This window comes from Lepidochelys olivacea (assembly GCF_965140295.1).
Source record: "Lepidochelys olivacea isolate rLepOli2 genome assembly, chromosome: 1".
NCBI lineage: Eukaryota > Metazoa > Chordata > Testudines > Cheloniidae > Lepidochelys > Lepidochelys olivacea.
In genome coordinates this window covers 96,575,385-96,602,029 of record NC_140411.1, presented here as the reverse complement: position 1 = coordinate 96,602,029, position 26,645 = coordinate 96,575,385, and the positions used below count along the sequence as shown (strand labels likewise).

The 26,645-nt window shown below is 40.3% G+C and overlaps 1 protein-coding gene across 2 annotated transcripts in view; it reads right to left on the bottom strand.

The window, feature by feature from the left end:
* GPC6 (glypican 6) overlaps positions 1-26,427 on the bottom strand; it is a 1,115,179-nt gene extending 1,088,752 nt beyond the window's left edge. Inside the window, exon 1 of one of the 2 annotated variants that reach the window (XM_084617953.1) lies at positions 25,540-26,427. In XM_084617953.1, the coding sequence (XP_084474079.1) occupies positions 25,540-25,699 (160 nt within the window). In that variant the 5' untranslated portion in view covers positions 25,700-26,427. The remainder of the gene's footprint in view (positions 1-25,539) is intronic. The other variant, XM_084617954.1, reaches the window with a different exon arrangement.
* Positions 26,428-26,645: the final 218 nt, after the last annotated feature.

Sequence of the window (26,645 nt, the reverse complement as noted above, 5' to 3'; positions counted from 1 at the left end):
AATGGTGAGTGTAAGAGCTAAACCAGGAGTTCAGGTCAAGGGTGAGGAAACATGAAACTAATGGGTCAGCTGCATCTTTAACATGGAAGCTGAAATCACCGAGGATGTGACTGTGAGGACAGGAAGAGAGAGACCCAGGAGTCAAAATCAGAGAGAATGTTCTGATGGGGAGGAGTTGAGTAGACGGTAGATGATAACAACAAGGAAAGGAAGAGAAAACAGAGAAGAGTCAGATGCAATGTCTATGCTTTTAGACATAAGACCTAGTTTTATTTTGCTAATTTGCATACTAATTCCGAAGGACTCATTTTGTTTTCCAAAATTCATCAGGCACAAATATTTGTGTGAGAGTATTTCTGACAATATTCCTAGTCTCTGAACTGCCTCTTTGTGATTATTTTCTTAAACAGATCTTCCATGTCTTTCCTTGGATTCACATAATTAATCACTCTCATTTAATGCTTTTCTCAGGAACTGAAATTGTTAAATATATGTTGCTTGTGATCCCATAAAAAAAGAGTGCACCAATTTTTAAATTGTCTTCGAAATCTTGGCACAGACTGCTACAATGAAGAAAACATCATTACCTGCAAAAGAATGGAGAAAAAAATAAAGAATCTATTTGAACACAAGCATGCTCTTCAGTTAACGATAGGTTTGGGGATATTTTGGATAGTTTCCTGAAATGTGTAAGAGGATCCCAATCAGTTTCTAAATTGTACCAGTTGTGACTGAATTACAGTTTCAGTATTCAACGGACAATTATGTACTTTTATTTGTAACACATACACACACACACACCCAGTATTTTGCCAAAAGTAGGCAGTAAGGCTGTTCAGATGTTAATGTTTGTCACACAACAGTTGGTTTACTGTACATATGACAAGAGGCTTTCAGCATATGATGTAGGAGGAGGATTTGGCAGGCATGTAACACCAGAGGACTTGAATTAGTGCAAAATAATATATTTTTTATCTGGAAATGAAGATTTAACAAGCAAAATGTATTAGAATCCTGTTAATGGTTGCACATCTACTTCTTCCCATAGAGCTCTTAAACTCTTTGCATTACAGCGTTCATATCATAACTAATGCAAGACATAGCACAGACAACGCTGGTAATTAATATTAGTCCTGAGGTAGGCCCCATCCTTCAAGTTGTTCTGCTTCCACCCACATGGAGCCGCAGTGAAGACAAAGGGGCCAGCCGCACAGAGCAACTTGCAGGATTAAGGCCCTCCTGAATCTGCTAATTCAGTTCTTGGCCTCTTTTAAGAAAACACATGTGGTGGATAAATAGAAACTAGGATGAAACCAAAATAGTCATTTTATTTTCTGATACAGACTAAGCTTTTTCTTGTCCTCTTCTTTTTTCGGTATGTAATCATCAAGCTTTAACTACATTAATAATTTGATCTTGCAATCAACTATTAATTTATCACATTCTTATCAATAGCACTATTTTGTCCTTGTTTACAAGTTATCCTCTCTCCCAAGCTATTAAATTTTATATGGTATAAATTAAATTATGTCATTCTCAGATGACAATCAGTTTAGAGCTTTTCCCCTCTCAGAAAATATGCAACTTTCAATTCATTTCAAAGCTGAAATTGCATATCTTCACTTCTTGTGCCATCTAGTCCACAGTAAATCATACACAGAACAGCATAAGCATTGGTAATGGATCCCCCTGTTACTTGTTATTTCATAGATGCTCTCTCTCACTGAAGCCTACACACTTATTATCTGTAGAATGTATCTTCCTACATTCTGTTCCAGTAATTAGTATTTATTCACACTTGTCTACAAGCATTAATACTGTTCCCTCTTTCAGTTCTCGGAACGTTTCCTTAACTTCTAAATTCTCCCACTAAGTCCTACTCACACCGGGACAGATTCTGATATCCCCTTTCACACTGAACAGTATCCTTCTCCATATTTGTCCAAGCTGAAGCCAATGTGATTGCTCATGGAGTAAGGTGCTACTTGATGGAAGTAAAGTTATTAGAATCTGGTCCAATATAAGCTAATATTAATAAATGTGTCTCTCATAGTATGATCTGTATGTAACTTCTTAAGGTAGCAAACAATTATTCTCTTCACTTCTGAACTTCACAAAAGCTGATGTTTTGAACTAATTCAGCTAAATATTTTATTCATACTTATGTATATTGTCTAAATATAATATTATAATGGCTGCCTGGTGGTTCCCACTATGGATAAAGTTTCAGTATGTCAGGAATTGCATTATAGCCACTGTTTTCAGTTCATAACTCCTTGCACATTTTGGGATGAAATTATTGAATGTTGAACTGTTTTGGAAAGTTTGGAGGAAAAAAATGGTCATTTTTCAGCCATGTTTGAAAAGCATTCACCTTTTCCACAATAAGTAGATTTGAAGACTTTGTTCATACAGCTCGCAAATGAATAAACATTACTTTCTGAAATTTTCACTTCTTGGTGCCGTCTAGGTCCTTTTGTTATTTTTCAAAATATCCACATTATATATATTTATAACTGAGTTTCAGACAGTTAGTAGCCTTTACAATTCCTGGATGCTACAGCCTTACATAATATAATATCTATTTAACTTTTACTGTATCTAAGTGGACACACTGAAATACACTAATGGATTGCATTACCTTACATCTGGTTATAGCAACGGTTCTCAAACTGTGGGTAAGGACCCCAAAGTGTGTCATGACCCCATTCGAATGGGGTCGCCAAGGCTGGCATAAGTCTTGCTAGGGCCTGGGGCTGAACCCAATGGCCAAGCCCAAGCTCAGGTTACAGGCCCCTCGCCTGGGGCTGAAGCCCTTGGGATTGGGCTTTGCCCCCCGCCCGCTCCGGGCAGGGGGGCTTGGGTGGGCTCAGGCTTTGGTGCCCCCTCCTGGGGTTGTGTACTAATTTTTGTTATCAGAAGGGGGTTGCAGAACAATGAAGTTTGAGAACCCCTGGGTTATAGGATAGGGAGAGGGAAAAAAAGCAACTAGACAGGAATTACATAGTGGCTAGTTAAGAACAGAGATAATACCAACATGATCAAGAAGCTGTGCCATATACATCAAATATAAAACAAGGTAACAAACAAACCATTAGTGACTGCACACATGCCACCAGTTCCTTGGTTTCCTGAGTATTAATTCTCTATGCAGACAATTGAGAAAGCAGAGGAACCCTGTCATGATCATTTTGCTTGCAAGACATTTCTTCTGGCTTGTGGACAATCACTTACTGAATTACTCCTAAGGAGGAAATGGAAAGCTAGGGTCTCCAGGTGCACAAAGGAAAGAAAAAAACACACACACACCTGTGTTTCAACAATGAATCTTCTGAAAAGAAAGCAAAATCAGTACTTTGATTGCATAGCAAAGCAACTAAAGCCAAAATACATAGTGCTTGTGTATGATCCATAACATGAATAGTAGAATCAAAGAGCCCAGGTGGTGACAGAGTTGACACCTTAATACTACACAGTCCTGGTAAAATCTTGCTGATTAAACAACCCCAAAAAAATGGACCAGCAGCCCACTTCAGGAACCACAGAGTCATCACTAATGACTAGAGAAGACAGTGGAAGCCTAGACTATCCTTAAAGATAACAAGTCAAAGAAGGTATACAATAACTTGTCCTCCAGAAACACAGAGAAACTGAAAAGGCTGAGACAGCCCCTCTGTTCAGAGCTCATTCTTCTACCCTTTTGCCCCATGTTTTTCTATCACTGGGGATATGGAAGGAAAACATTAATATAAAATACATTGACATTTATTTTAAACTCAAGGAAATAATATATCCTGTACTATGGGTGAAGCCAGGGAATATCGGGGCTCTACAACCGAACAACAGTCTTGTTTATGCCTGTCTAGACACTCTATTTCTCCTCTGTGCTAGTCTGTCACTTTCACGGTTCTAGAGTCTGCTGAATGAGTCTACTGTGTCAAGTACTAGCCATCCCAGTCCAAAAACAATACTGCAGAACTGGAAGGAGCGCAAAGAAGAATGATGAGAATGATCAAGACCATGGCAAATCTTCCATATGAAGAGAAATTGAAAAGGGATTGCTAGGATGGTAATTCACCTTAGAAAAGGAGGAGATATGATAAAAATATAGAAAATAATGAATGGTATAGCAAAAACAAATTAGGAAATTCTGCTTGCCCTGTCTCGTAACCCAACAACAAAGTGACATTCAATGAAATTAAAAGATGGAAAATTAAAACCTGAAAAAGGGGAATTCTTTTGTACACAACGTGCAACTAAACTGTGTACCTTATTGCCAGAGAAAGTAATTGAGATCAAGACCTTAACAAAATTCAGAAAGGGATTGGACATTTATATGCATATCAAGAGTTATCATAATGATGACAAAAATATTGGAAGGGATGTAAACCTCGAGCATCAGGATTTAACTAATTTAACTATTAGAGACCTGGGCGGGGGGTAGGGGGGCATGATTACCTCACACCTGCCTGCTGCAGGATTCTTACACATTCCTCTGAGGCATCTCATGCCACTTCTCAGACACAGAATACTGGACTAGATGGACCTTTAGGTCCGACTCAGTAAGGCGAGTTTTATGTTCCTAAGCAACTTGTAGCATCCATAGTCACAGAATCATAGGACTGGATGAGACCTCGAGAGGACTTCTAGCCCACTCCCCTGCACACCTGGCAGGACTAGGTATTATCTAGACCTGTGGTCTCCAAAGTGGGGTGCGCGCACTCCAGGAGGTGCGCAAGACCATCCGTGGGGGTGCGCAGCAGGAGGAGCGCCACCAAGGGAGTGCTGCTGGCATGGCAGCAGCAGCACTCCTGGACCTTTGATTCTTCAGCGGCACGCTGGGGGCAGCTCGGCTCTCCCCGCTCTTAAAAATCCCCAGTGATGGAGATTCCACAACCTCCCTAGGCAATTTGTTCCACTGTTTAGCTGTCCCGACAGGTAGAAAGTTTTTCCTAATGTCCAACCTACACTGCCCTTGCTGCACTTTAACCCCATTACTTCTTGTCCTATCCTCAGAGGTTAAAGAGAACAATTTTTCTCCCTCCTCCTTGTAACAACCTTTTATATACTTGATAACTGTTACCCTGTTCCCTCTCAGTCTTTTCTTTTCCAGACTAAACAAACCCTCTTTTTTCAATTTTCCCTCATAGGTCATGTTTTTTAGATCTCTAATCATTTTTGTTGCTCTTCTCTGAACTTTCTCCAATTTGTCCACATATTTCCTGAAATGTGGCACAGGGAACTGGACACAATACTCCAGTTGAGGCCTAAGTTTACTGGACCAGAGAATTGATATCTACCAAGCTAAAGGCACAATAGCCCAAATGAAAAAAAAAATGCAAAGGGCAAAGGAAACATTAGTGAGGGAAATCCTGGAGCCATTAAAGTCAAAGGGAGTTTTGCCAGGTACTTTTACGAAGCCAGAATTTCACCCAGTGTGCCCACCAGCCAGGGACAGCTACAGTGATGTGTTGGTCTTGCACAAAATAAACTGGATTTCTGATCGTTATCCTTGCAAAATTAGGCTTCTGTTTAATGAATAGAATGTAAAGACGCATTCCTACCAGAATGCTACATATAAAGGGCACTGAAAGAGTGGACTGTGGATGGAATATGATAAAACCACTTCCAATTATCTTCTTTCTGCTTCTAAAATTGGCAAACAAAGCAACACTTTGAAACTCCAGGACCAGAATGGCCAAATACATTCGAAAAAAGCTTAAACAAATAATGAACAGATGGGAGGAAATGACATATAGTGAAGCATGTGAATATTTACATGACACCATATTTACATACAATTCTCGCATACCAAACTGAATCCTTCACTTTACTACTTCCCGAATCCATGGGAAAGAATCCAACAACCAATTTGTGGACATGATCCAGATACCTGGGTCCCAGCTTCAGAAAAAGTGAGTAATTCCACAAGCCAGCCACTGCATAAGGAGAAAATGCCGGTATTGGAAATATAAAGATTTTGAAATGAATTATTGTGGATAATACACCAGCCAGAAGAAATTATCTCAAGAATTTTACACTCAAATGAAGAAGACTACAACTGGAATCCCACATGCTTAATGTCACCTCAGTTAACAATGTTGTCCCTATCTGAACAATGAACTTTTACCCCATCTCTCTCACAAAGACGTCATGCTGTGTCAATGCAGTTATTATTCTGTAAGCTCCAGCTATTCAAGTATGTTGTGAAAAGTGGATCAAATGTGTTTATGGACATACTATTAACTTGCAAATCTGCAGCAGGTGCATCAATTTGCAAATGCAGCTATGAATTGTCTGCCCAGCAGGTATGCTTTTGATTCGTGCATTGATAATGCTGCCAAACTTAAAGGGTATTTTATTGCTGATCCATTTTCAACTGCTCTCTTTAGTTTGGGGCTATGTTTGTAAAGAGCAGTTGAAGTGACAGTGCAGGACTTGCCTGAAGAGCCCTCTTACACCTACCCACATGCACTCAGCCACACACCCATATGCACTCTCTTGACCCTCTCAGGGTCTCAGGTTAAAACAATAATGGCACCACAGTTGTACACATTCTGCTTCTTCTTCCACCCTCAGAAAACAGTAGCAGTACCTGAGCTGCTCTGCTCTGCAACCATTTCCTCCTCTGAAAGATATAGGGCTCCTTGCCTACTCTGCTCCTAGGCTGAGGGGAAGAAGCCTGTAGCTCCAGCTATTATGATCCCTGACCATAGTCAGACCACTGTCCTACCCAAAATTCCTACTCACCACAGGTATCTGAGTTTTTCAAGTCCTGTAGAATGTACAATGTGGACAAGTTAATGTCACTATGTGAACCATAACTTTTTCATTTTCTGTGTGTTTAAATATATAATCTGAATGCAATGGTAACATTTTTATATTGAATGTTCAGTGTATTTCTTACTTGTTTAGCAACAGCATTTTTAAAATGTGTGTGCATTTTGTTGCTCTTCTCATTTTGTTACAAATCTCTCCTGAAAACTGCTCCATAAATCCTGAATAAATATCCCAAATGAGACTATAATGGTGTTAATTCCCAGAGAAAGATGTACTGTATTCATTTGTTATAAGTACTCCCAGAAGTAATCTTGCCAGAATGTTTTTGGTCTTGTTAAAGTTTCACTTTAAGTACCGTATTTTTGTCAGTTCTTATTTATATACTGAAGACATAAGGAGGGTTTGGTTTGTTCTTTTCCACCGCATCCTCGAGACTTTAGAGACATGTGAAAAGCAGACGTGGTAAAGGTCTCGAGAGTATTCAATGGATACATCATGTGGCAGGTATTAACTTCCAATGCTTTTTTATAATTTCTTAAATTCAGTGATATATGGAACTCCTATTATATTCTGATAAGCAGCTCATGAGTTGCTTGAAAAGCAGCCCAATTAAAAAATAATGAACCTATTTTCTCTGGAACCAACTCATTATCTTGATGGTTTCCAACAGCAGCTTAAGGCTCAATTCTACATCAAACTGCCTTTGTGACTTGTCATAAATATAAAGGGAAGGGTAAACACCTTTAAAATCCCTCCTGGCCAGAGGAAAAACCCTTTCACCTGTAAAGGGTTAAGAAGCTAGGATAACCTTGCTGGCACCTGACCAAAATGACCAATGAGGAGACAAGATACTTTCAAAGCTGGAGGGGGGGAGAAACAAAGTCTTTGTCTCTGTCTGTGTGATGCTTTTGCCGGGAACAGAAAGGAATGGAGTCTTAGAACTTAGTAAGTAATCTAGCTAGATCTGCATTAGATTCTGTTTTGTTTAAATGGCTGAGAAAATAAGCTGTGCTGAATGGAATGGATATTCCTGTTTTTGTGTCTTTTTGTAACTTAAGGTTTTGCCTAGAGGGATTCTCTATATTTTGAATCTGATTATCCTGTAAGGTATTTACCATCCTGATTTTACAGAGGTGATTCTTTTACTTTTCTTCTTTTAAAATTCTTCTTTTAAGAACCTGATTGCTTTTTTTCAATGTTCTTGAGATCCAAGGGTTTGGGTCTGTGTCCACCTATGCAAATTGGTGAGGATTTTTATCAAGCCTTCCCCAAGAAAGGGGATGTAGGGTTTGAGAGGATTTTGCGGGGAAAGATGTTTCCAAGCGGTCTCCTTCCCTATTATATATATTTGTTAGACGCTTGGTGGTGGCAGCAAAAAAGTCCAGGGACAAAAGGTAAAATAGTTGTACCTTGGGGAAGTTTTAACCTAAACTGGTAAAAATAAGCTTAGGGGGTTTTCATGCAGGTCCCCACATCTGTACCCTAGAGTTCAGCGTGGGGAAGAAACCTTGACATGGCTGTTGGCCAGTGATAGCTCTGTAACACTCAGAGGCTCTTCAGATGTCAAGTCAAATCATTTTTCTCTAGTGAAAATTTTAAAACTCCCACTCAACGGCAACCACAATCACTGCTGCCCCTATTGCCACTGTGGAATCTGTGACTATGCCCAGACTGAATGATATATGTGACAATCAGAAAACATCTGGTGACATCAGAAAGAATCTACTGAGCATGTTCAAGACCATCCTAATAGTATAACATGGAATATCCTAACAGGGGGATAGGCTGTTCCCTATCTGTCTGCCTAATAATTATGTATGAAAGATTTGGGGGTTTCTTAATTGGGGTGTCCCATTGGACTAACCTCCTTTTTAAATATCCATGCTGTTCTGGGAGCCAAGATCATTACAGTCCTTGGACAGTCCATGGACAGTCCATGAAAAAGGTCACTAGCAAAAAATAAATGTCTTCCAGGTAGTGTCTGTGTGTGAATGACAGAGATAGAGAGAGAAAATATGAGTTACTTTTCAGAGCTACAAACTAATAAACAAAACTGGCCAATGTCATTATGGCCGTTCATGACTACTTCTCTAGTCAGTTACCAGCAGCTAAGCCTAATGCAGGGATTTGTTCCTAAGGAAGACAGACAGTTTTTCCATTTTCCCTCTCTATCAGGATTCGGCATGGTGGGAGTGGACACTGTTAACCTTCCCAAGAATCCATGGGTTCTGAGTATAGCTGCTGCATCAATGGATTTCCAGGCTCTCTAATCACACACATTTTTTGTCTACAGTTGTTTCTTTTGGGGCTACAATAACCCCTTCTGGTCCAATTCTCACCCCTTTCTCACTGTGGAATTGTCAACATTCATGCAGATAGCTCCTTATATCAGCACAGAGACCTCATTGCCTTCAGTGGGATTCTGTTTGGATGTAAGGCTCCTGTCACCACTAATACTCCACCTGCCTGGATCTGTTTGTACAATCAGGGCCTTGCAGGTCAGTAATTATTAATCACTGAAGTCTCAGTGTACAGAATCAGATGAACCTATTGTTATACATGTATTTCTCTTTAACTTTCTGAACTTATGGACCATCAGATAATGGCATCCACATTCTTGTCTGTTTCATATTAATGCAAGATTATCGAAAAGTAAAATAATTCTATTAATCTGAGCATGCAGCTACTTGTTACTGTCACATCCTCCCCAAGTTCCTGCACAGACTTACACTAGCATGTTGACAAACATGGGGTAGCATAACCATTGTACGTTCATTTCAGCTATTTTAGGGTACATCTGAACATCTCTGTAGTGAGGTGAGGATACATGAGCCCCAAAGTACTGTTCCCCAATCCTTCCCTCCTCTCTTGTCCTTTCAGTATGATTCATATCTGGAAATTCATTGCCTTCAACAATTTAATCAGTTCTTTACATCATAGTCAACCCACAGAATGGAACAAGGAGAAGATCACTAGCTATTAATACAATTATCTCAATTTGCCAACTTCATTAGTCTTCTTAGAGAGGTTTATTGGTTTTGCTACACTATAGCACAACTATAAAAAGTAACCTAAGTTAATACATCAACATCAAATCGACATGTGTGCTTCTGTAGATGACTAGTAGTTATGAATCCTAAAGTGACTTCATGGCTCATTCCTTCAAATATTTAATACTTCCTTCTTGAGATTGACTTTGCTGGTATTTACTCTACATGGGATGGAGGAGCTCTATAAAGTTTCTTTTAGAATCAAAAGCAGATATTTTGGCTAGAAGGCCAACTTGCTAAAAAAATAGGAAGCAAGAAGACAGCAATGACCAAATCGCCACTTGCCATCACAGATAATTCATCAATTCCAAGGTCATCACAATTGTGATAATCTAGCCTGACCTGTATTACACATGCCACAGAACTTCCCCAAAATAATTCCTAGAGAATATCTCTTGGAAAAACATTCAATCTTGATTTAAAAATTGCCACTGATAGAGAATCCACCACAACCCTGGGTGAATTGGTCCAATGGTTAATGACCCTCGTTGTCAAAAATATACAGTTTATTACCAGTTTGAATTTGCCTAGTTACAACTTCCAGCCATTGGATCATGTTATAACTTTCTCTGCTAGACTGAAGAGCCTATTAACAAATATTTGTTCCCCATGTAGGTATTTATAAACCCCTTAACTTCTCTTGGTAAAACTAAATAAATTAACCCCCTTGAGTGTATCACTATAAGGCATGTCTTCAATCTTTTAATCATTCTTGTGGCTCTTCTCTGAACTCTCTCCAATTCATCAGTCTTTCCTGAACAGCAGACATCAGAACTGGACAAGTATTTCAGCAACAGTAATACCAGTGCTGAATACAGATGTAAGATAACCACTCTACTCCTACTCAAGATTCCTCTATTTATGTATCCAAGGATTGCATTACCTCTCTTCCTAGGATAGAATCTCCCATCCTGTAAGTATGGACTAAAGGAAAATAAATATTACTCTAGAAGATTTCTGCTTGGAGACAGGAAGCCAAAAACTAATGAGAAAGAAAGTCATATAAATATTAAAAGGAAAATGAAATCTAACATAACTGACAGAGTCATGGTATATCTAAGAAAGAGAACACTGCCTACTACCTGCAATTTTAAAAGACTTATTTTGCATTTGTAGCATCTTTATTGAGGTTTCACATACTCTGTCTCTCACATCTATTTGTGCTGCACTGCAGAATATAGACAAACTGCCAATTGTTCTCTTGTGTACAAATCAGTGGAGAGAAACAATTCAAAACCAACCCCTCTATAAGAAAAAGCTCTTCTTGATCAATGATCTGTATTTATTCATTTAAGTATCCTTCATCAACCAGATTTTGGCATACAAGGTATAAAGAATTTGTGGTTTTGGCACTGTGCAAGGATGGTTTCTGTACTCTACACTGATTGTGCTCTAGACAATGATTTACAGTGTCCAGCTGGAGCAGCTTTAAAAAAGCAAACGCAAACTCAGACTCTAAATTCCTAATTAACTAGGTACAAAGATATCTCCACAAAGGATCCATCAATTACTGTAGAAATCTCAGTGGGATATAAAGCTGATGTCCTTTAAAAGGACAATTTTCAAAAAATGAGAATATTTATTTATACTATCTTCTTTCTTTGTATAACAGAAAAGTGTGTTTAAACCAATGTGTACTTCAGTAATGCCAGGATCAGAGCACTCCTGCGGTTCTGCAAGTCTAAGTGTTTGTACAGCATTTAGTACAATGAGGCCCTAATCTTCATCAGGGACTCTAGATACTACTATTAGACAAATAAATAATAATAATATTGTCATATTTGTCTACATTTGGGTAAGTAAGAGTCTGGCATTGTCTGCATAAAAATCCACCAAATATAGGGTCAAATACTACTCTCAGTAAACCCTGCTTCCAAGCCTGCACCTCAGTGAGGCCCCAGGTGACTTCAGGCAGTATAAGAGTAGGCATTATTTATACTATTTTGCATCTGTCTTAGAGCTCTACACATGTAATCACTTACCTTTCTATTTCATACTTTTCATCCACAAAATGTAAAAAATAAATCTTAGCCAAATCTAGGGTTGTCACCTTTCTAATGGCTGGTAACTGGACCCCTGAGGTCTCACCCCCTTCTCACCTCTTCCCCAGGCCCTGCTCCCTTCTCCTCCTCTTCCTTTAAGGCCCCACCCCTGCAAGCCACACTCCACGGCAAGCCCCATGAGCAGCCTGGCGCCGGAGGCGGCAGTGGCTGCTGCTGCTGCACTGCCTCCTTCCTTCTGCTTAGGGTTGTCACAGATCCAAAACCTGGACATGCAGGCTTGTCAAATGGCATCTGGACACACAAGCCGAAACTCAGACTGTCCAGGTGAAAACCAGGAACACTCGACAAATCCTGCCCTTGGTTACACCTCCTGGAGTAGTATGGATACAGGAAAGGTCAAGAATTTGGTCTTAGGTCTTTAGCGCACTATTCTGATACTGCTAACAGCAAAACTTATGATTTACCCACAACCAGCCAGGTTAGAGTCAAATTATGTGCATTTTATAGTCTGTGTGATCCCTCTGTAAAAAAGACTAAAGAGTTTTGGGGGTTCTTATTAGAAGAAAGGACTTTGACTTCTGAAGATCAGCTTTAAGAACAAACTAATCACTGTTTCGGTTTTCAGTTTCAGGAAACCATTTTTGGGTATCTTCTCACTGCATCGTCAGGCTATATTTCAAAGGCAGGTGTCTGCATTTAATCAATGCATTTTAGTTATGTTCTAGGTATTCAATTAACAATGCTCATTGCTAGGCCATAGCCAACATGAAAGACTCTCTTGTAACAGAAGCAGTCAAAGAATATTGTTCCTAGCTTTTCACCAATTCAAGAAATAAAGCCCCCTTCTGCCAAGCTTTTAAACACCTTCATTTTTAAATTAGATTTTGATTTTCTGCTCAGAAACAGCTAAATCTCTGTTGAGCCACTGCAACCAACCCATTTTGGAACTTATATTAGCGTAGTCTGCCTTTCCTGCTTTTTTGCAGCTGTTGCTGCTAACAGAGGAGTCTCTGCTTTACCAATGAGAACAGAAGATTTGTTTTTAAAGAAGTTTTCTCAGTTAGGTCTACCTTATTTTTTTTCTTTTCCATTTTCAAAACTATTTAAAATACGCACATGCTATGCAAGTTTCGAGCAGATAAGAACAATGTAAATGGTCACAGCTCTAACTGGTTAAAGAAAATGCAGTATGAGCCAAAAACTACTGAAGAGATATTTTTCCCATTTCTTTATATGCCAATTTTATATTGCCCTTTTCATCCCAGGATCCAAAATTGCTCACACATAGAAGCAATATTGGCCTGTGGATTTATAAATATAGGAAAGGAAATATTTATACTATGTGTACAATTGTTTATATGTGTATCAATGTGTTTATTTATATAGTACACATTCATTCTACAGTACTTGTGTTGTATTTAAAGTTTATTCTGTTTTGAAAGATTCTATCAGAGAGAGATTTCTTAAATGCTTAAAAGGGGAGAAAAGAAAGAAACTTTAAGTGTGACCATTGTAAAGAGTGTATGTAGACATCACAACTTTATTTTCATTTGTTACTGCACCCTCCCAGCTCTGTAAGTACTAGCACAAATTAAAAAGCAAATACATTCACAAAGTTAAAAATTAACACCTCTAAAGCCTGCTGACTGGGGATTAGATGAGATGTAGTAGGCTGGGAGAAGTGCTACTGCTTTGGACAAATTATGTTTCAGCATCTCCACTATTGTGTTTTTGTTTAAAATATTTGTCAGAGGTGCACAGAGCTTTGAATGGATACCGTCTGGTATGCGGTGAGCTTTTTAAAAATCAAAACAAATAAATAAATCAAACAGCATCCCCATCTACAACCACCCCATTTTTCCAATAAACCCAAAATTTCTAGGTGCAACAAAATTAGCAGGTACCTGCAAAACTCAACATACCAGCTATGAAGACATGATGACTATGAAAGACCAATGAAAAAAACGCCCCCTAGTTTCCTTCCCATGATCACCAGTGCAGGTTCTTATATTGGTACCTTTCACCAAGGTATCTGACTCTGTCTAGCCCTCTTCACAGCCCCCAAGCAAAAGTCTGGGAGAATAGGTGACTTTTATAGCATATCCTGAAGATTACCAAGACAGAAACAAATTTCAAAAATAAGGAAACCACACAAGAATGCCTGCTGGCAGACCCTTCTAAATTCTACCAAATGTAGTGGGCCCATTGCAACTTCCACTGTTCCTCCAGAAAGGGAAAGGGGCAGTCTATCAAATTGCCAGGATGTAAATCATTTACAGCTTCTTAGGCTAAAAAACACTCCCTGAAAACTAATTGGTAGCCATCACAGATCACCAGTGTGTACAGCACACATGAGGATCGTATGTGGGACTGTGCAACGTTGCAAGGCTCAGTTTGCAATGGGATTCCTTGCCATTTCATTTTGAACTCATATTGCAAAGCAGGAGCTACCTTCATTTCCAGCCTCTCCTTATCCACCCAACCTCACATTTTCCGCATCTACTCCCCAGCTGTCCCCATCCCTCCAACAACACCAGGACACTGCATTCTTAGATGAGACATCTCTGAGGAAGTCCACTGTCTTATCCTCCTCCTGCTCCTAACAACTTGGACCAGATGGCCCACCCACTCTGTACCCTCCCTTGAGTCTTCTGAGTGAAAGGGCCTCTCCTAACTGTAGGATCTTCAGGTATCCATCAGGTATAGGCTGCCATCTACCTTCATCCTAAAAGGACTTCAGAGAGGATAGGACACGTCCCAGCAGCACAGCAGTAGTGAAAAAACATAAGTTCGAAGATAGCTGTGTTAAACAGGAGCTGCGAAAAGTCCCTTAACACTTAAAAGTTTCTAGTTATCCTTAACCATTATGGACTATATGCCCCTCAACTCAGTTGAGCTGGGAGCCAGCAGAACTACATTTTCCCAACTCTGAGCAGCAATACCTTCTTAACGACAAATAGTCACGGCTCAGAGTAGCAATAATATTGTAGAGGGTGGTAAGCTATAAAGCTGAAGTAAATGTTTGACAGTGGGACTATAATGCATCTCTATCAGGTGAAGAAATCATGATAGAAATACATTAATATCTCTTCCAGGTTAAGTCACTAGGGAGCATCACTGCACCCTGGTTAACTGGGAAAAAATAGCAAAATCCATAGGTATTAGGACCTAGTGGGAGCAACAGCATGAATGGAAAGAAGTTCTGCTCCCTCTCCCCTACCCTTATCCAGCCCCTTAACCAGCCTTGCAGCAGTTCCTCAGTGTTCCCTTTCTCCAGCCCTCTACACAGCACTCAGTAGTGGGAGAGGGGAAGATATATTTTAGGAGGCTCATTGCACAATGAACATTTTCCCAGGAGTTGATGGGAAGGAGAAGTACTCCTGACCCTCTTGCCCCGCAATGTGAACAAGACCATCCCCTCACCTCAACATCAGCACCTTTTCCACAATCCACCTACACACAGTCCTAACCCTTCCACCTGAACCATCCCACTGGCCCCCTCCTCTAATGCAGCTACTGCATCCAAAATATTGTGAGTTCCTTCCTGGGATTCCAATGCCACCATCATTTACAGCCACAAGGATTGACCCAACTACGCACCATGGATGAATTTTGGATCCAGGGGAGAAAAAGATTGTTTTGAATCCAAATCTAGCAACTATAACTATGAATGTTTTATGGAAATCTCCAAACTTCTGATGAGAATAATATTGTCATAATGCTCCTGAAATAAATATGAATTGCTTAGTTAGAAGAATATTGTGAGTGGTATACAACATATTATAAAATACTTTCAAATCCCCTCTTGTCACCTTAAAGTTCAACCTAATTTCTACACTATTTTTCATTTTGGAGAATATAAATTAAAAAAATGTATTTAAATGACAAAATCAAAGGGCAATGATTATCTGGTTGCTACAGAAGTTACTTAGAGTCCAGGATTTATATTAACTACTTTTCAGATAATAAATCTACACATTCAGAAAGTAATGGTTTGAAGGATTTGGAGCTGGTCTGTAATAATTTATGAATTATTATTCTATGTTATGTTTGCTTGATTGTTGTAAGGATGTTCCCTGTGTGCGCATATGTAGAGTTAATTCAGTAACAGGATTGTCAGGAAATGTGGGGCGGATCCTGAGACGCACGGTCCTTAAGTGTTTGCTGGGCAGTGTAACAGATATGCACTTTGAAATCTTACCTCCAACATCCAGTTGAGCTCTCCAAACTGGTTTTGGGGAGCAGATCCAAATCCAGGAAAAGAACTTCAAAGACTTTGCTTGGATTTAAAGGATCACATTCCCTCAATGGAGAAGGCAGGATTTTGAGCTAAGGAGAACTCAGAGCCTTCATATGTGGCAGGCCTACCAGAGACCCCCATCAAGAAAATGATTATATTTGAAGTAAGATAGACATGTGTGCTTACCTCTTATTGTTTTAATAATCTTTTTCTCTTATGTTATGCTTTGTTCCTCCTAATAATGTTAAAAAAAAATTGGTTTAAGAAGGCTGTTTTGCGTCACTGTATTCACCAGTAGCTACAGACTCCCAAAAGAAAGAAGGTAATGGGTAGATTAGTAGGCATGTTTGGAACTCAGGGTACAAGAACCTATGACCTGGCCTATGAGTCCAAGAATCATAGAATTTCACTCCAGAAAAGGTGAGGGCATGAGGCCTGATACCTGTGGGGGTACACTCAGAGACCTGTAAAAGGGTCAGAAGGGCAACGAGCTCGGTAACTATGACCAACGGTATCATCATATACAGTCTGAATTCTGGATCGATGTTACAGCAGATAGGAGATATACATTCAAATGGATCTCTACTGTCTGAGTTGGAGGATATACCTTAATGGATTAAGCATCAGGTTTGAAATACCTAGATTCCCTGGAACTGTAGGAGCCAGCAGGATTGACTCAGCCTTTCAGTTTTCTGATGCAGATAAACTGAGTTATAGACCACTTATTAATGCATGTGATGGAACCACAAAAATAGAGATCCTGTCTAATCTGTAAATACCCATTCTAGTAGTGTGTCATTGTTTGTTTGTTTTCTGCCTTTCCATCCCAGAAGTGGCTGCAATTAACTGGTGCTCTCTATATATTTATATATTGCTTTAGGATCACTCAGGATGACAGGCATGATTTCATATATAAGATTTTATTACTCTAACCACATCCTACCAAAGAATCAGTAATATCCCTATAAGGCACCTGTAAAAAACAGTCAAGATTTCAATTCATTTCAGAAGACTTGTCCTGCTATTTTAAACTCAACAGGTCACTGAACAGGTCCTAGGCTCCATTGTTAGTACAGTGTCTGTAAAAATGTTTCTTTCAGGGTGGAAAAAAAACCCGAGCTCTCAGTGTTCAGTATCTTTTACATCTGCTGCTCAGCTGGAAACACTGTTAAAAGTCCATTAGAACTTTAAGGTAACAGACCTTGCAGGCTATGAAAGCCATAGAGCAATTTGCTATTTGTGTTAGGAGTATCAGCCTTAGCCACTTCCTTTTCATGGGCTGAAAACAGCTTCTGTCATGAGCCGTGAAAATCAATTCCACAATAACTGGGCTAAAACGTAGCTTGAGGTATTCTCTCTATAGGATGAAGTTACACAGTAGAGCCTCCTTCTGGGCACATGTGGTACCTACAGCAGATTTATAGGCAATATTTCCCAAAGGCTCTAAGAAGCAAGTTCAGGTGCTATTAATAACCTTCTAACTTAGCTCACAGGAAACATGGTCTGTGATGTGTAATAGAAAGTCTGAATTACTACTATGAATGTAGTTAGCAGTAGGCGTTAACGCTGAGCAGGGTAGGATCTGTAATATTCTAGGTTTTGTTTGCCTCTATTGCATTTAGAATTACAGTAATTGCCTAGAAAGCTCTTTCTTCCAAATAACGGTATTTCAAAATCTTTCAAGGAAATAAAGTACTGTTTTACTTTGCTTGAAGTAAAAGGTCATGTTAGTGAAAATAAACTGCACTTCAAAGGACTGGTGGTCTTAACAACAGTTTTACTCCATTACCAAGGGGTAAAAAGAGATTCCATTTTCTTAGAAATAACTCTGAGTTTTCTGGTATGCTTGAAGGAACTCTGTAGCATTAAACTGCAAAGGAAATTAACTTTAATTCCATAGGTGTAAAGTCTTACATATAGACAACTATAAAGTCAAGAATCTTACCATGTATATGTTTTGCTACCATCTGCAGTACATTTTCAATTCCTTGGGCATCTTGTAATGTATTCTCCAGTTTAGCATAGCTATCCTGCTCTTAAACATTAGCCTTGACATGCAGTGCTTAGGAATATGTGTAGACATACATTTTTAAACTGCTAAAATAATTATGCCTGGTAGTACAAATGGTCACTATTCTAAACTGATCGTTCCTTTTCCAGAGAGATAGGACCATTAACCAGGTATGAAGGGTATCACAAAGTCATAGTTCATTGAAAATGTAATTTCATTTTGCTGGTAATATGAGTGCAGATACTTTGGCACTGTAATGGAGTTTTAAGTACCAAGCCTCTTATTTCAACTGGAAACATTAACATAATTATACATTTTTACTTTACTAAGCAGAAAGAAAGATCAGTATGCATAGTTTTCTAACACATATCATGCAGAATAAACCAGTGATCTCTAAGTGATACGGCAAGATCCTCAAGTCATTCAAAAGAAATGGCAGGTGGTAATTTTTAAGACAAATTATCCAGAAAAGCTTTTATTGTTGATCACTTGTTATAAGATTTGCCATTTGCAAGTAACAGTACATTCAGCTGAAACCGACCTTTTATGAGAGCCAAGTCGTAATATTAATGAAATGCATATATTCTTTATTGCAGTCATATAAAAAGAATGGCCTGAGCTTTTAACACAGTGCATGACCACTTTGGTGTCTGACCACCACCAAGTTTCTGAACAATATAAGATACCATATGATGAAATAAGTACTAAAGTAGCAGTAAAACAGTTTAAAACATTAGCACTTAGTAATGTAAGAGTACTGTAGCTTTATATATGTTCTTCAATTGTAAATCTGAATGCAAACAAAAAGTAAAAATAACTTCAGCACAATAGTACAAGGTACTGAGGTTCAGTGTTATACTAATTATGATAGCATTGCTACTGACATTTCCATTTTAAATCCCTCTTTTCAGGATTTAGAATTTCACCATAAAAATCATGCTCTGGAACTCCAGAAGTTGGGATTTAAAGTTCTCAGTCCAAAAGCAATTTTTATGAGTTAAATGAAACAAACAATAACACAATTTTGGCCTGTTTAAAGGATGCTTTAAAAAATTAATACAGATGGTGACCTGGCTTAGACATTTCTAGGAATTTTTTTTCTCAAATGCCCTGATCCTGCAGTAACGGAAGTGTTTAACATTATGAACACAAGTACATAAGAACATAAAAATGGCCATACTGGTCCATCTAGTCCAGTATCCTGTCTTCCAACAGTGGCCAATGCCAGGAGCTTCAGAGGGAATGAACAGAACAGGTAATCATCAAGTGAGTAATACCACTCAGTTCAATGGGACTGCTTATGTGTGTAACATTAAGCATGTACATATGTGACTGCAACATCATGGCCTAAAAAGTCTTTGGCCCTGATCTAGAGAAGACTTATGCACATGCTTATCAATATGTAGTGAGTAGTCTCACTGATTTCATTCTGTACTACTTGGTAATTAGTTTTCTTTAAAAAAGCAATTATATAGTTATCCAACAAGCATTCAGAACTATTCCATTTTTCTGGGTACTGTATATAATATGCATTTCAAAATCACCTTCTCGCTATTTATCAATGTAAAAACAATATGGAATAGTGGACAGAATGACACTCAGGGTACACCTACACTATGATAAAAAAGTCATGGCAGAGTCCGAGCTGCAGCCTCAGCAGCTACATTTCAATTTTATAGCTCCCTAGCCACAGGTCTTTTATTGCAGAACCTCAGGTTATGTGTACACTGCAATGTAAGCCCACGGTTAGTAGAACTCAAGTTAGCACAATCCAGATTTGCAAAAAGAAAAGGAGTACTTGTGGCACCTTAGAGACTAACCAATTTATTTGAGCATGAGCTTTGTTAACCTTGGGGTTGAGCATCTACATTAATTTGTAACCCCAGGTTAGGAATAGCTGAACCCTAGATCCGAACCTGGGTCTCCAGTGTCTACATTGTATTATGCAGGCTCAAGTCCAACTCCGTGTATCCCAGACTTCCTACCACCCTCCTAAAATGTGGCTGCTCTGGCCCTTTGTTTGTGATACAGTGTGGGAAAACTTGACTGTCCACCAAGCTTAACTGGCCAGAAGACAAAGAAAGTCAGCCCATGGGTTTGAGAGATACTTTTAGTGGACTCCCAGAGCACAAGTCGAGTGGGGCTCCCTCTATACTGCAAAGCAATAGGCTTGCCCTGGGTCCTGGCTTAACTCAGGCTTGGACTCTCCACCACTGCGGGGTCCTGTGACCCTGCGTCCAAGCCCTGGGTTATCATGATTTGTGTGTAGATAGAAGAGAAGTTAGGCTTCAGCCTGAGTTCAAAGTCTGGGTTTGCATTGCCGTGCAGACATGACCTAAGGGCTCAATTAATGGTTGACCTGTGGCCACTTCACAAAGGATCCACCGGCATTAAGTGGTTGTAGAGCTGCCATAATAGTTTCTCCATTGGGTATTCCTAGCTGTTGCAGAGTCAGAATAGCAGGCACTGCCGGCCCGCAAAAAAGCCCCCAGAGCAGGTAATCAGCTGGGGCACTACCAAAGTAGGAAGGTGTAACCAGAGAATTATTTTATGTCCTGGCTATTGGCATGGCTCATAGGGATCAGACACAAGTTAGGGCAGAACCAGGGCTAAACCAGGCAATGGCAGCCCTAGCACAGGGGCAGTGCAAAGATCACATAAAATCCCATCCCCACTTCAGTCTTTGAACTGAGCACAGTTCAAGGATACATTAATCTCTAAGGGCCCAATATTGATTTCACAAAATTACAACAGTGTAACTGCACTGATTTCAGTCATTACTTCTGAAGTGTACTGTTCAGAGATCTGAAGCAGGTCCTTAGCCTTTTTCAGTCTCTCATTGTGTCCAGTTATACAGCCACTCTGCTCACAGAGTTCCCATTCACTTCAATGGAGATGGCAGTAGAACTTATAACTAAATAACAAGCTGCTTGACACTAGTTTGACCACCAGGCTTTCCCAATGGTCTTCTGGCAACCAGTCATTGCATTCTAACAATAAGTAAGGAGGGGGAAACACTAAGAAAAAATGTCTTGGGTGCTTCTGACACAAATTAATATCTCAATTACATGAATGATTATGCAGTAGTTTTAATTATTGTTTTAGGGCATACAAGAAACAGGACTTGTTTGTTTTGTTTTGGGTGGTGAAGGGGCTTTTTTTTTCTTTAATCCAGTGCTCCCCATCTTGCCATTGTAAAGACACTTTGTCAAAGTTAACTTTAGGAGACTCCTGACCTTCAAAATAAAGGGCTTGATTCTGCTCTCACTAATTTCACTGTAGCGCCTCTTGGTTGACTGAATCTTATCCTGCCCTTTGTTTCCACAGGAGAACAGATTTACTGACTTTTGAAGTAATCTTTAAAACTCTAAATCTGTCAAGATTTTTTCCAAGGAACACTGTAATTACTCAGTTATTCAAGATTTACTCCAAAACAGACATCCTGATCTCTTTGGTAAACAATCTATAGTTCAAATATTACTATAAAATACTTCATTTTTTAAGTAAACAAGAGAACTGAACAAAGAGGTTTAAATAAGACGAAGGATCTCATTTAAATAGAAAAAGCATATTTCAGACACTGCCTTGGCTTTTAAATTGTGGAGCATTTTATTCTAAACAGTGTGAGCTAAGGACATGTTCCAACTTTAACTTTGAACTTTCAGTTTTCATTGCCTTAAGTCAGATGCTTAAAGTTATTGAAATCATGGTTTGAATTTAACAAGTATTGTTGACAGATTTTTTTACTATGACATTTCACTTTCATATAAATATCTTAAAGGGTCAGATTCTGATATTCTTACACACACACAGAATAACACCATCTTCCACAACAAGCCTGAAGAAGTGTACTTGGTACATACAACAATTATATTGTATTCGTATCACCATCATTTAAATAGACAGATTCATTATCCTTTCAGTATTTTTATACAAAGGTTATTTTGTGACACTCTGTGTCCTCATCGCATCTATGAGAGATGGAATTCATTCACTAGCAGTTTTACAAGAGGACAGGTTTTACTCTGGTATCCTTGAGTAGATCCTGCAACTACTGTCACCTGTGCCAGGGATATCAATGTCTGCAAGAAAATCTGTATCAATATTATGTGTATTGCAATACTGTTTTCTGTGATAACACATGGGTGAGGATTCTTCCACCAAGACACTCCCAGGCAAAGCTCTTCTACTGGGGATTTGCCAGCAAGACCAGTATTTGGTCCTAAGTGCTGGAAAATACCTCTGTGTGCAATAGTCCGAAGTAGTTTGCAGCACTGGAATTCAATGAGCAACATCCCCAAAAAGCCACGATATTTAGGGTTGTAGGTTTAGTCACTACATTTGATAGGTACTACACAAGTCACACTGAACACTTTAGCACTAACATAGGAGCCTACAAGACAATTGCAAATAAATATGTTCATTATAATCACATTATCATTAACTTTAACACATATTTCATTTGTATCAAAATACTGTACAGAAACAGTCTTACAGTGCAAACATATGTAACACTAGAAATATTATGAAAAAAACATATTTCCCCCCAAAACTATTAAAAGTAATAAGAGAAGTACTAGTGTGAACAGAACTTATCTAAAAAGTATTGGCTTTTTGTGGGGAGGCAGGTTTACTACAACAAGCAAATCCCAATAACAATGGTGTATTAATATTAATTTATGTATATAAGGTGTGCTGGTATTCAACAAATTTTGTTTTACAAGTGATTTTAACTTGGGTTCCTCCATGTCTGGTACCTATCTGATTTACGCAAGCTTAGCATATTTTTTCAACACCTTGTATTAATACACGTGTTCAAATAGTCTCATGTAGAAAAGGTAGCTTCTTAAAAAACAAAAGTAAAAGTGTAACTATATTAAACTCCAAAACCACAAATCAAACTGTGCATCATTTACTTTTGAATCATACTATCAAATGATCAACATCAAATTCCTTTGAAAATAAAGCAGTTACTCAAATGTATGAAGTCTGATGCACCTTGACACACCAATGCTGCAATAGATTGTTTCACTAACCAGCAATTATAGTTCATGTAAGTCAAAAAAGGACCAGGAAGGAAAATAAATCAAACAAGCAAACCCAGCACCATCAAATCCTTATGTTGGCTGTTCTAATTAAATGCTTATAATAATTGGATCAAGTGACAAATAGACAGAATTCCATTTAACAACAGGATAGCCTTCCCAAGCAATTATTACAAAAGCACTCAGCAGCGTGTGCAAAACAGCATACTGCTAAACACATTACCTAAACACAATATAAACACAGTCTCCCCAACAATCAAGTATACCACAGTCTACAAGTAAGCTGCTTAAAAGTATCATCTCACCCAGATTCAAAGTAGTTAAACATTAAGGAAAACCAACTGCATTTTAAAGTTAGGATGCTTAGGAAAAATAACATATACAGCTGCATCAATTTCCTATTCCACAAGGATAAAAGAGGAGATGATAGAAATCTTTGCTTTAACTATGATTAATGTGAATATTTAACTAGCAACTAATCATTAGGTCTCAATACTTATTAATAGAAACCTGTAAGCTCAATTGACATTTAAGGAAGATATTTTAAACAGTGCATGGCCATTCTTAATGGAATAAAAAAATAAAAAATCAAGAGTGGAGAAGAAACTAACACTTCTGGGTGAGCTGAAAACAAGAACTATCTACTCAAAGCCATTAAAAGTTTGAAATTCACTAGGATTTTTAAAACAGGACAGGGCATAAACTGACCTGTCACTGTCAGTCTGAGAGAAGAAAATTACCATAAGTGAAGGGAAAGCATGACTGAGAAACTGGGAGGGCATGTGGCTCACAGGAGAGCTCTCATATAATTGATTAGCAATTCGAGAAGAATTCCAAAAAGGGCACAGAAAATAGAGGAAGTGAGCAAGAGCTTGAGCTGAAGGAAGAGAGGTCTCTAAGTTGCCACAAGCACAGGCCCCTCACTCTCCTGTCCTTGTCCAATATTTGTCAATGGGCCAGATCCTCAGCTGGTGTGCCACTTAATTAGGGCTCCAGGGAACTCAGTGCAGCTATGCTCATTTACACCCGGGGATCTATCTGGAGGACCATTATGTATTCATATTGTGGAACAACATTCCTGTTCTATAGATTGGCATGTTTGAAGTCTTTAGATGTTTGCACCACACTGTGATGATAAAGAGCCAGATAATAAACAGTAAGCAGCACTGGCATTATTTAATCCAAAGAGAGAAAAAATCGCTGCTTCCAACTTTAAAAAAAAAAAAAAAAGCAAGAAAACAAACCAACGGAGTGCCCAATTCGCGGCGCAAACAGGAGAATCAAGCAACAAAGTGTTAGGAGTTTGCAGAGCGGATTTCTCTCCGGAGGGCTTGAGCAGCCCAAGCCCGTGCATTTCCGAGTCATCCCCCTGCATCTCCTTTACTCTACTATCTGATTGCCAAAGGATTCTCTTTCCTGGACACATTTTTATTCAGTCAGTCCCAGAGATACAATGAGCATATGGTTGGAGCTAAAAGCTGGCCAATAAATTGAAAAAAAAAAAATCCCTGCTAGAAAGAAGGGTTGAAATGAACCTGTTGTAACAATGTTTCAGAGCAGCAGGGAAAATCTCCCCAGCAGCTGCTGCTGCCCAGGTTCCCCCCCCCTCGCCCCCCGTTTCCTTGGGTGGGAGTGGAGGAATCTGGTGGTTGGTGATGAGTTCAGTGCTCGTGGGAGTCTGTGCTGAGACTTGACTAACCGGAGTCATGTTTATCAGGAGAAGACTCGCTTTCGCTGTGTTTGTAAATTCTGCCCCACGTAAAAACCCAAATGTATGTGCAGATCCCCTCGGGAACCAGACAGTGATCTCAACTGCAGGCGGAGGAGCCCGCCGGTGGCAGTGGGGAGAACCCCATCCCCTCGCTGCCCCAACTGGCAAAGGGGCACTGCTTGTCTCCCCGCAGGAACGGGCAGTGGAGGCAGGACCCACCACCAAGACGGCTCTCTGGCTTTAATGACCCAGCAGCAACTCGAAGTAAAGTTTCCAAAGGCCACCAGTGTAATCACTGCTGGGGCGCTGAGCGCTCACTCACGCCCAGCCCCTGCCACTCCTCTGGCGCGCGCCTTCATGCTGTGTCCCTTCCCTGTCAGACTGTCCGGAGGGGCGCGGGGGGGGGGGGGGACACCGAATTCTCTGTGTTCACACAATGAGGCAATTCATGGCCCCGGCTCCCGATCCCAGCCGCCCAGCGTGCAGGGCTGTGAGAAAAGCTGCCCTCTGCTCCCGGGTAAGGAGCCGGGGGGGGTGGGGAGGGGGAAGGGGAGAGACCAGGCAAAAGCGAACAACATTTCAACTAATCCAGAAGGGAAAGAAGAAGGAGAAGCTGGTGGGATGCTGTAACCACATGTAGACACATTTCCTCGCCACATCCTCCCCCTCCTTCCCATCCCGCCCACCCCTGGTCCTTACCTGCTATTTCCTGAAAGGGTATATTGACCAGGCTGAAGCCTTTGGCACTGTACGCCTGCCGCACCTCACTGCAGCTCCGAGCCTTCACATCAGCCCCGGCCGAAAGTGACAGCAGCAGCCCGGTGAAAGCCACCAGCGGAGCCGCGATCCACGAAGACATGGTGCAAAATGCAAATCCAGCTCAATAAATCCTGGGGAACGATCCCACCTTCACCCGCTGCGAACAGAGCCGAGGTGCCTCCAGGGTGAGGGGCAGACGGGGTCCCCCAGCTGAGGCGGAGCGAGGAGCTCCCCCGGCTTGCTGAGGCAAACTTTTATGAGCCGAAGGGGAGATGTGCACACACACGAGCGGTGCCAGGAACAGCAGCGGCCGCCCCCCGCCTGCTTCTTCTTTCCCAGTTCGAACAACCCCCCCTCGGCACACACAGGTCTGGCTGGCTGCTGCGGATCGGAGTCCCGAGCCAGGGGCAGCAAAATCCTGGAGCCACTGAGCGGTGCCTGCCCGTGTGAGGCTGGCGAGCCCTCACTCCCTGTCTGCGCGTGTGGGGATGGAGTGGAGCATGCACAAGTGTGTGTGTGTGTGTGTGTGCGTGCCTGCGCGCGCCTCTGGTGGTGTTACTCTGTGTGTGGGTGGGTGGCTGGGCCAGAGTGCAAGTACGGGATCCAGGGGAACCTCTGCTTCACACGCGCGGACGGAGCCTGCAGGAGCAGCCTCCTCAAGTAGGAAGGGAGAAATCCTGGAGACAGACACAGTGACTGAGGGAAAGAGACACCCAGAGAGAGAGATAGCGAGAGAAAAACGTGCTACACATTGCATAGCCGAAATACAGAAGCGGAGCGGGAAAGAAAACCTGGAGTGGATCTCCGGGCACAGGAGAGGGGAAGGAAAAGGACACCATACAATAAACGTCTTCCCTTACCACAGCTAACCAACCCCAAGATTGCAAATCACCAACCAGTTAGGTGTTTTAAAAATGACATGAGCACTAATAGATAACATTATTATTGCGCCAAAATACATCCCTGGCTTATGTCTTGACTTCTGTGGATTTATATGGGTTGAATATGGCCCAAAGGTTAAATTCACATTAATCTAACCTTTAAAA